At 31.3% G+C, this 10,629-nt stretch overlaps 1 protein-coding gene across 1 annotated transcript; it reads right to left on the bottom strand.

Moving 5' to 3' along the window:
- Positions 1–313: 313 nt before the first annotated feature.
- On the bottom strand, positions 314–2,417 carry LOC148763258 (uncharacterized). The gene is made up of 2 exons (XM_088805859.1): positions 1,937–2,417; positions 314–1,203 (listed from the first exon to the last, which is right to left on the bottom strand). Exon 2 carries the CDS (start codon positions 1,195–1,197, stop codon positions 430–432), a length of 768 nt encoding a protein of 255 aa, XP_088661985.1. The 5' UTR covers positions 1,198–1,203; positions 1,937–2,417; the 3' UTR covers positions 314–429.
- Between the last annotated feature and the right edge of the window lie 8,212 nt (positions 2,418–10,629).

Raw genomic sequence — 10,629 nt, 5'->3', positions numbered from 1 at the left:
TTACCATAACATTTAATACGAGTTTGTTTAAGCAAAGATCTCCAAATTTATTCATAGCTACATGTATCTCAAATTGCTCATCACTTATCATCAGTCCATAAATCCCACTCGAAAATACCCTTTCCATATTGTATAGTGATTTCACCATATAGCATCACTGCACGATGTTCCTCCATTCTACTATCATGGATACTCCATAGAAATTAATTAAAAGATTTACGTACTCTAACTAATGCTAATTCCATTTAATCATATCTTAAATACTTCAAACTTGTAAATTACAACTCCAAATGTATGTCCATATATTGATAATCTTTATATATTTCATGATCATGAAAACTACAACTTACAAACTAGCTTTCTATCATACGTACTTTATTAGAGCACTAATTTCAACTTATTTAATCTACCCTTGGTGGTATGTCAAAATCATCCCTGTCTCGGTTGCAATCCAGAGGAATCTCTCCTCTGTATATCCGTATGAGCTGGTGGAGATGGAGCAGCTACCGTAGCCCGTCCTAACTGTGGACAATCTCTCCTAATGTGACCCAGTTGATCACAATGAAAACATCGTGCAGGCCCTCTGCACGGCCCAACATGATAATTCCCACAATTTCTGCATCTACGTGAACTTCCTGAAACAGAGGAGTTTTTGCCCCTGTTTGGTGGCTGACTAGAAGATACACTTAGATTTCTCCTTTTTGCTAACTCAGCTCGCAGACTCTTATTTTCATTCGCAAGCTTCTCGGCTCTTAAAGCCATTCGCACCACCTCTTTAGCCACGGTTGCGTCCGACTCACCCATAAAAGAAACACAACTATGTTGCCTAGCCTCTTTAAGCTTCTTAGAATCAGAAACATCCAGCACTGGTGGTGGGACAGGAGGTGGGGATGGTGGTACTGAAGGAGCAGCCAGAGGAACTGTAGGAAGAGCTTGACCAGCTTGAGCCTGGCCAGCAATAGCAGTAAAGAAGGCTGCTAATGCCTGAACTGCCTCAAGAGGCATAGCAGGAATACTAGTAAGTGGTAGAGGAGGTGGAGGATGTGGAGGAGTCTTGGTTTGTTCAGCAGCAGGTGCTGCCCGAATGGTGGATGCAGTCAATTCCTCCTCTATTGCACCTAACTGACGACGTTGGAAACGACCTCTTCCCCTTCCAGCTGATCTAGTGAAAGGTGGTTGTTCGCGTCGAGGAGACATAATAATCTATAATAGGGAACAAAGTGAGTTTAGGCAACCTCAGGCTCTATATGCTTATGCATGTATTTTATTCAACCTAACCTAACTTAACTCGGGGCCACACTGACACTGTAAATTTTTAAAACAGCTTTAAAATAACTTTAAACCCAAAACTCTAATCTTTCAAACCAACAGCTCTGATACCAACTTAATTGTCACTACCCGGAACTCCCATCGAGCCCGTGACAACCGCCGCGACGTCTCAATTTACATTCATTACCCAGAATGTCAACCGAGACCCCGCAAGGCTTTAATATCAGCTTCTCATTTCCCCTGTGGGTAGCTGTTTCCAAATACCACATTTTAAAAGATTTTAAACTGTTTCCAACTTAAACAAATGAAATAATAATTTCCGTCTCACAGGGGTATTTTTGTCATTTATCCCAAAAATCTCAAAAATCATCTAAAAATATAGTATGTAAGTGGAAAACACATATTTCTTAATCAAAAATAATTTTGGATGTCTAAAACGTTCGTTTAAAATGGAATTATAACTGTTATAATAAAATAAAAATATTCAATAAAATATTCAATTTTCACATAAAACGATATTTTAAGAACACTGCATAAATAATTTTTATAGCGTAAAAGCAAAATAAATTCTTACATACCGTAATACAGATAACCAAAGTATAGAATTTAATTTACAGTGACACGTGGGCCCACGAATGATCAAAAGTATCAAAAGAAATGAACCTACAGTCTTTGGATGTGGCAAGTTCAACTGTAATCCTTGCCGATATCAATTATCTACAATCTATTCTGAACCTGAAATGGGTGGAAATGAGGGTGGTGAGATTATAAAATCCCAGTGAGTAAACAAACATCACTCAAAATATCTAAAGTCGAGTAAAATGAGACTATTAAAACATTTCATCAAACTGTAATTTATCATCTTTCAACTTATTTCAACCAAATGAAATCAATTTATTTAAAGCAAGTAATCAGTATGGCTTATGAATTTCTTAAAAAACTTGGCTCATGCCAAAAATTATTATCATACTCAGTTATTTGGGATACCTTGGCCGAGGGCTATCCCAACTGAGTCCGCCAAGGCTATTAGAAAGTCATGTTTTTATTTTGAAAACATAGCCATTCCTTGACGTTGGCCGAGTTCCCCTTCACGTGGTGGTTTGGCGTGAAGTGAACTCTAAAAGTTATACCTCAGGAGTTACCCTACTCGCCTCTCCAACCGAGGTAAAAATATAACAGGATTCCGTGCCCCTCTAATAGGCTAGTCCACAGAATCCAGCCCACTGCAGCAAGTCAAACCCACCATACAATAAAATTTTGACAGCATGACAGGGCTAATATATTACTACCCAGCTTGCAAGGGTAAAATAAAGCAATTCATACAATTCATAAAAAATATAGCCCAGCCAGTCATACCAATACAATAACATAAGCCATTAATTCAATTTTAAATTTACAACATATCAGTGGTCTCCAATTACTCTATTTGCAAAATCGTTATTTCGTTTCAAGACAATTTATAAAATATTTTCATTTAAACTCATTTTGTTTACAAAACATAAAAATTTACCATTTGAACTCATTTTCATAAAATTCACCAAAACCGAATAAAAACATACTTTAGATAATTAAAATGATGGTAAGGTTACTCACCGTGTCTAGAGTGAGGATTTTCGAAATACTCAGACTATTGGTCCTCGGGTGCAATTCCTTTGCCTTTATCGGAGGACTCACCACCTTGACACAGTAAAAAATCGAGAAATTCACCACATTGGTAGTAAATTGAAATTAAACTAATTTAGACTACTAATGCTTGATATGGAATGCAAAAATGTCTAAATTTTTGCCTAAATGCGATGTTAGCCTATTTCGGTCTTTTACCCGATAAATTGATATACGCGTCCGTTTAAACTCCAAATTAATTTTTTTCAGTTTCTACACCTCAATTGCACCCAAATTGACTTAATGTCCCTCAGTGTGGTGCAAATTATCAGTCCCGATAACAAATTACGAAAATACCCCTAGTGGGTAAAAATTTGTATTTTTGCTCCGAAAATATCCATTATTTTTCTAGGCTCATAATTCATCATTATTCATCATAATTCCTCAAATAACCATCAAGATCAGCAGCCAATATTCCCCTAGAAAATTCAGCATAATGGGTTTCAATGGGAGAAAATTATATTTCTAGCTTATTTTTGCTATATTTCAATATAACTTAACTAAAATCACTTAATTCAATTAAAATCAACCAAAAATCAAGCTCAAAACTCATCCATGGAGGTTTGGCCAGCATGGGTGTCCATACCCACTTTCTAATTTTGCATGGAAATGAGAAAAAAATGCATGGGTAGTGAAAATCACAAGGAAAATCAATGAAATTTACCTTTTTAATGCTTGATTTCTTGATTTCTCTTGATTTTCTCCAAATTTTTCAGGTAGGATTCTTGTTTTTTTTTTTCCCCTTTTCTCCCCTGGTTTGGACAGCTGAAGAAGATGAGAATTCCGGAATTTTTACCTTTTTAAAGGCTAAAATAATATAATTTTATTTTATTCATTTTTTTAATGTTTTATTAATTCCTTAAATTCTAGCCATCCATTTGTTTCCAAATTTTCACCATACACTTGTCCCAAATATCCATAGCTTAGGTAAAATTCTCAGACTTATCCAAAGTCTTGGTGGAGTAATTTTTGAAATTTACACTTTTACCCCCGTAAAAGTCAAAAATTACATTTTTGCCCCAAAAATTGAAAAATTGCCCATAGACATATTTTTCATCCCTTATACTCATACCATTCTCCAATTTGTCAAATTTGATCTAAATTCTCTCAAAATCTCAAATTTTGTCCGCGAGTGGCAAAATTACGATTTTGCCCCTACACTCTAGAAATCACTGGAATTAAACTTTTTCACTGCCAAACCCTCAAATTATACTCCAATACTCAAATCATACTCCAATAAGTCAAATGGGGCTAAAAAAATTCTTTTTTAAAAATTTTCATTGTGTCTTTGGGTGGCAAATGACCATTTTGCCCCTGGACAGTAAAAATTCTAGTTTGACTTCAAATTGATCCTCGAACTCCAAATCACCATATTAAACCATTCTGGGACTTTAATATTCTTAATTTCATTTTAAATTCTCTATTTGATCTAGTTCGAGACTTAAATTAACTTAATTGTACCATTTGGTACATTGTCGTCTTTTAACGATTTTTCTTTCAGGACTTTCCAAGTATGCAAGCATATTGTCAATCATATGAATGACATGAAAAGTATTTTATAAGATCGGGCTTGACAATCTCTTTCTCAACGTAAAGGATAAATGAATTAGTAAGAAAATCATCTTCCATTTTATTATGCAACCTCATCTTTACAATTTTCCTAACTAAAAATGCACATTCTGTAGTTTCTATAGAAACTAAAAGAATTAAGATAAATCAAACCAAACGATTAGGAAAGGATATACAATTTATATTTATGTCTTTGACATTAACTGGCATAACTCTGAGAGAATTGAAACACTTTGCAAACATAAATCTTACCTAATATCAAGTTCAAGATGAACTACGGAAAAAAACAATTCCAAAATTTGAGCTAAGGAAAAAAAATAATTTATTCTGTAGTTTTTATAGAAACTAGAAGAGTTATAAGTCAAACCCAACGTTCTAGAAAAGAATATACAATTTATTTTTATGTCTTTGACATTAATTGGCATAACTCTGAGAGAATTGAAACACTTTGAACATGGACCTTACCTAATATCAAGTTCAAGAAAAGGGAAAAAAAAGAAAAATAATTCCAAAATTTGAGCTAAGGAAAAAAGGAAAAAAATAATTCCAAAATTTAAGTTAAAAAAGAAAGGAAAAAAAATAATTTCAAAATTTGAGCTGGGAAGTCACTGAACCTAGGGATTCAAAATTTAGCTTAGGTTCCTTATCACTACTCCAAATTAATTCTTTTGATTTCTTTGAGGGTGGCAAAGATATATATATTCTGACTTTTATACATGTAAAAATATAAAAAAAATTAAAAACTAAAAGGTGGCAGTTGCCACCCTGTCACCCCTCTCCTTTCGCCTCTAGCCATATTGTCACATTATCAAGTCAAGTCATAAGCCATGTGAGAAAAAAAGGATTAGTTGACACTAAGTCTACAGGATTTAAGTTTTTGTAAAGATTAAGGATTTATTTCGTATAAATTAAAATTTAAAGATATGTTTAGATGCAATAAAAGTTGAAAGACTTAAATGAATAAATGATTATAATACATAAATTTTTTTAATATTTAAGTCTATTTTATATTCTACTTAAGCAACTTACAAGTCTCGTGAATCTTTTTTAAGTTTCCTAACAAAATTTGAATATATAGTACAATATATTATATTATACACTGAATAAATCGACAGACTTGGCTACAAACTAGATTATTTGTCAATAGGGTGAATGGCAACATAATTATGGGGCGCTGTTGTCCCTCAAAAATTTTAAAATTTTTATTTATTATATATTTTTTCTTTTAATGGCTCTTTCAAAATAATTTCTTTATTTAATAATTAACAAAAATAAAAAATAATAAAATGACCCCATAAGCCCTATCTAATTTTACCTTAACTCTTTAGATATTTAGTTCGCAGAATAGTATAGGGTGGGAATGGAATACAATGGAATAAGAAAAGAATAGTTATTGTGTAGTTCGGTTCATATGAATAAATTAGACAAAAATGGCTATTATGACTTATTTTAACGTTTGATTGGTAGGAATAGTTTTAAAAATAACTAAGGAATAAGTAACAAATGATAAAAATATCCTTTCTTATAATATATGATTATTTTATTTTTAATGTTTATTTTTATTTTTAAAATATTAAAATATGAATAATTTATAATTAAAAATTTAAATATGAATTTTTATAATTTATTATTAAAATTTTAATTTAATTTTTCAAATGTAAAATATTAATTTTTAGCTTTTCTTTTCTATTCGTTCTAGTATTTTTTTGTCTTTTCTTTCCTCTCATCGATCAGCTACAAGAAATGTGGCTGATGTAATGGAGCTCCAATCTGGTGCTCCTCATCCCCGGATATGGTGGGGGAACACCATTCAACACTTCTCGTAGCCAAAAATGGTGTTGCCAACGCCAAACGTCATTACCCTCCACCACCCTCCATTAAGGGACTTTAGAGAGAGAATGAGAAAGGTAAAAGGTGGGTGGAGAGAGAAAAAAAATGTGAATAATGAAAAAAGAAATCTATATTATATATGATGCTAAATTTTAATTTATTTAAGGACAACTGTGTCCAACAAGATTTTTTACCTATTCCCCCACCCTTGGAATAGCTATTACTGAAGTCTCCTTAGTAATGCCTATTTAGGTTTCTTCAGGAATGACCATTTAGGGAGCTTAAGAACAAAGAGGGAATGGCTATTCTATTGCCCCTAACTAAACATGCTATTAAGTTTTTCTACATCTATTTCTCCTTCTTTCTTTTTCTCTTTCTTTTCATTTTTACTTTACTCTCTTCTTTATTACTCACCATCAAAACACACTTCATTCTTCAAGAGAGATTTATAAACTTGTCAGCTTGGATAAGGAAGAACAAGGACCACTCACCACCATTGTGTGAAATTAAGAGAAGGTAAAGTTTTCTTTTGACTTCTTTTTTCAATTTATATTATTATTATTTATATTTATTTATTTATTCATTTCTATTTTATTTACTCATATGTTCTAAGTTTTTATAGATTTTCTTCTCCAAATTTCTATGACCATGAGTCATGTTCTTCTTCTTTCTTTTTTCTTATGTGGGTTCTATCTTCTATTTGTCATATTTTTCTTTTTTTTGTTATATGAATTTTATTTTTTACAATTTTAATCTTTAAAAATTAAAAAATTATTATGTAATTCTCAAATATGAGTTGTAGTGTAACACTATTAGCTATTGCTTAAAATCTCATCAATGTATCATTTTTTTTTATTAATATTGATTGATAGATTAATTTGTCTTCTTTTGACTCTTCCAGTTTCTATAACAATCACAAAGAGAGCTTTCTTAGCAATAAAAATTGTGAAAGCAAGACTTCGAAACAAAATGAATGATGAGTTTTCTTGTAGATAATTTAATTGTTTATATTGCAAAAGATATTACTAGGCTTTTCAATATATAATCAATAATTAATGAATTTGAATATAGGAAACATCGTCAAACACAATTTTTCTAAAGAACTATTGTAAGTCTTTCTTTTCTTGTTCCTTTTAATTTACATGTTATATGAAATTATTGTCTATTACAAATCTTTTGATTGTTAGAGCATGTTTGGCTTGGTTTTTTTTTAACTTAAAAGCTATTATAAAGCTTTTATGAAAAATAATAGCTTTTAAAATTAAGTTAAAATTGTTTGGTAAATTTGCTTTTATAAACTCTTTTTTATAGATAAGTTGTTTGGCAAAACAACTTATATATACTCTAATTTTAGTTAAAATTACCATAAAGGGTATTTAATAACTAACTTTTATTAATTACGAATTTCTTTGTTCAAAATAAAAAAAATTAATTTTATTTTTTATCTATTTAAAATAAAATTTTGAAAATTTTAAAAGGATTTTTATATAACATAAAGTTTATAATTAATAATAAATCATAAAAAAAGAGTTCCACAAATAATTTATAAGTAACACATAATTCATAAATAATTTTTTATTGAATAATAATAAATAAAAAAATCAAAAGAAAAAAATTGAATCAAATGAATAAAATGAGAGATGAAAGAAAGCAGTGAGTCGACTACTGGAACTCTTCACCCTAATAATGGAGGAGAACTCAAAAAAGAAGAAAAGAAGTCTAAAGTGGTAATAATAATTCAAGAAAATCACGTTTAGCTATTGATGTCCTTACTGACAAAGTTCACCTTCATGAACAATATTATCTCAACAACCATAATCAACAAATATTATCTCAATCTTCATCTAATTTATCTCAACAACCATTGACCTATTTAATTAATTATTTCAATCATAATCATCAAATATTATATACATCATAAAGAAGTTAAGAATAAATAAACATAACATAATTATCATATCAAACAATAAATTGAGAAATATCAACTAATAAAGCAAGTTTTCAAAGTACAAAAAAAGATAGAAAATAAAATGAAAAACAAAATAGAAAGAAGAAAAAAAGAAATAATACATTAATGCAGTTTTGAATTTTGGATCTTTTTTTTTTAATTTTTGTAAGAACAAAAAAAACCCTAAAATGATAATTTACTAAAAAGGAAGAAATGAGAAGAAGATCGAAAAGGAGAGAAAGAGGGAGTATTATTTTAGACGGAGGGTCTTTTTGAGAAAAAATAGCTCTCCTAATAAGATGGCGTGTTTTTTTTTTTTAAACAAAAAAGAGAAATCTTTGAATTGGAGCTTTTTTTAAAGCTTTTTTTTTTCAGATTTTATTCTTTAAAAAAAAGCTACTTTGTTTTAAGAGCTTTTTACGAAATCCTGTTTGGCCCAGTTTCTACTTTTAAGCAATAAATAAGCTAAAAATAAGCCAGGCCAAATGGACACTTAGTTAAGTTTAATATGTTAGTTTTAAAAAATTTTAGTCATTATTCCTCTTCGTCTTTGACCCCTAATAAAAGTTAGCTAGCTCCACTCCTGTTTGTCAAATACGTGAGATTGACACGTCATGAGTAAAATTTAGACGAGATTTTAAAAGTCGATGCCTAACCAAACTTGACTAGCTAACATTTTATATTAACAATAATATTTTTACTTTAATTTTAATTCTTTTTTAAAAAAATGAAATGGCTTCTTCATTACCATCGAGGGAAAGAATTTTTCTCCTTCTTCTAGAACATCATCTGTCAAATGCACAAATTACCTAGGGTGTTGGACTGTATACTCCATAAAACATATGAGTATACTTTTCAAAACCCCTCAAAAGCACTCATTCTTTGCATCAACAAAGCCTATTTCCTTGCCTTGCTACCAATCAAACTAACCTAAAACACACATCGCACTTACACTTTACATTTTTTAAGCAATAAATATAAACAAAATTTATATACAACTCTATATTCAAAAAGAAAAACAACCGCCATTTCCCCCTATCGTTCACCTCCCTATAGACCCAAAAATCCAACAACATAATCCATCCAAATCTCACAAGCCAGCAAACAAAACAACACAAAAAACAAAACCAAGTTTCCAAAAAGCCCAAAAATGCAACGCAATGATCAGAATGCAAACCATAACCATAACCAACCTGCTAGAAGACTTGTAGTAGTGTTGTTTGCAGCAATACCCCTTCTTTCGCTAAGGAATCAACTATTTGATTTGCCTCTTTCATAACATGTTGAATCTCTTATCCTTCAGGTTTTTCCTTCAATCTTGCAATCTACAACAACCACTTTCTCATTCTCCAAGGTGTTATCTTTAGATGTTTAATTCATTTCAAAATATTACTCGAATTGCTTTCGATAACAAGCTCGTGCTCTTCTTTCCATTTCAAGGATAAAATAATAATGAAAGCTTCTCTTACTACCACTATCTCAGTTAGATTGGAATCTGTCATGCCAGTGGACTTGGAAATATGATTTTAGTTTCGCCATTAGCGTTCTTCAATGTTCTTCCGATCTCAGCAAGTCTTGGGCACCCTTTAGCAACTCCGTCCACATTAAACTTCATTTACCTTTGCTTAAGCTTCTCTCATTTGATCAATTTTCTTCTTTTTCACTATTTTTTGGTTTGTTGGTGAGTCAGGAGCTGTCTATACATGTCTAGCATTGATACATAGTCATTAGGCCACTTGGCATTTGCCCAAGAGGCCACTCTAAGCCTTACCAACTCAAAACACTAATTTGCCTCCCATTTTTTCCCATTAAAGATCACTTCATTAATGTTTTTCTAGATTGACTAGATTATTGCAAAGTATACCATTCTCCATAACCTTTGCAGAGGGTTTTTCTAGTAAGGAGAAAGGACGTGTTGCAATAAGTAAAACGGAATGCACTAAAGGTGGTAAAGAAGAAGACTAGAGCAGTCCTTAAAGCGTAAGTGTTTTGGTGGTAGGCGGTGAAGAAAAAAAAGAAGGTGGAGAAAGCGACGGAGCACGGTTAATGCAAAAAGTTGAGTAGGGAGAATATTTGGAAGAGCTTTGAGAGCAATCTCTGCTGAATTTCTAATCTATTACTTAATTACCAAACTTTCATATTGATACTAAATAGGAGTGCTCTCTGAAGAATAGTTGGTAAAAGGAGAGCACTTTTAAGAGAAGACATCTTGTATGGAAGAATATACTTGTTATGGAAAGAGCATGCCCACTGTGGGAAAAATAGTTTATTGGACGTTATGAGAAGAACACGTAATTGGATAGTGTTTTTAGAAGAACACATTCTGTATGGAAGAATGTGTTTGTTATAGG

This window comes from Theobroma cacao, chromosome 4, assembly GCF_053813885.1.
Source record: "Theobroma cacao isolate CCN51 chromosome 4, ASM5381388v1, whole genome shotgun sequence".
Lineage (NCBI taxonomy): Eukaryota > Viridiplantae > Streptophyta > Magnoliopsida > Malvales > Malvaceae > Theobroma > Theobroma cacao.
This window is presented reverse-complemented; position numbering and strand designations above follow the sequence as displayed.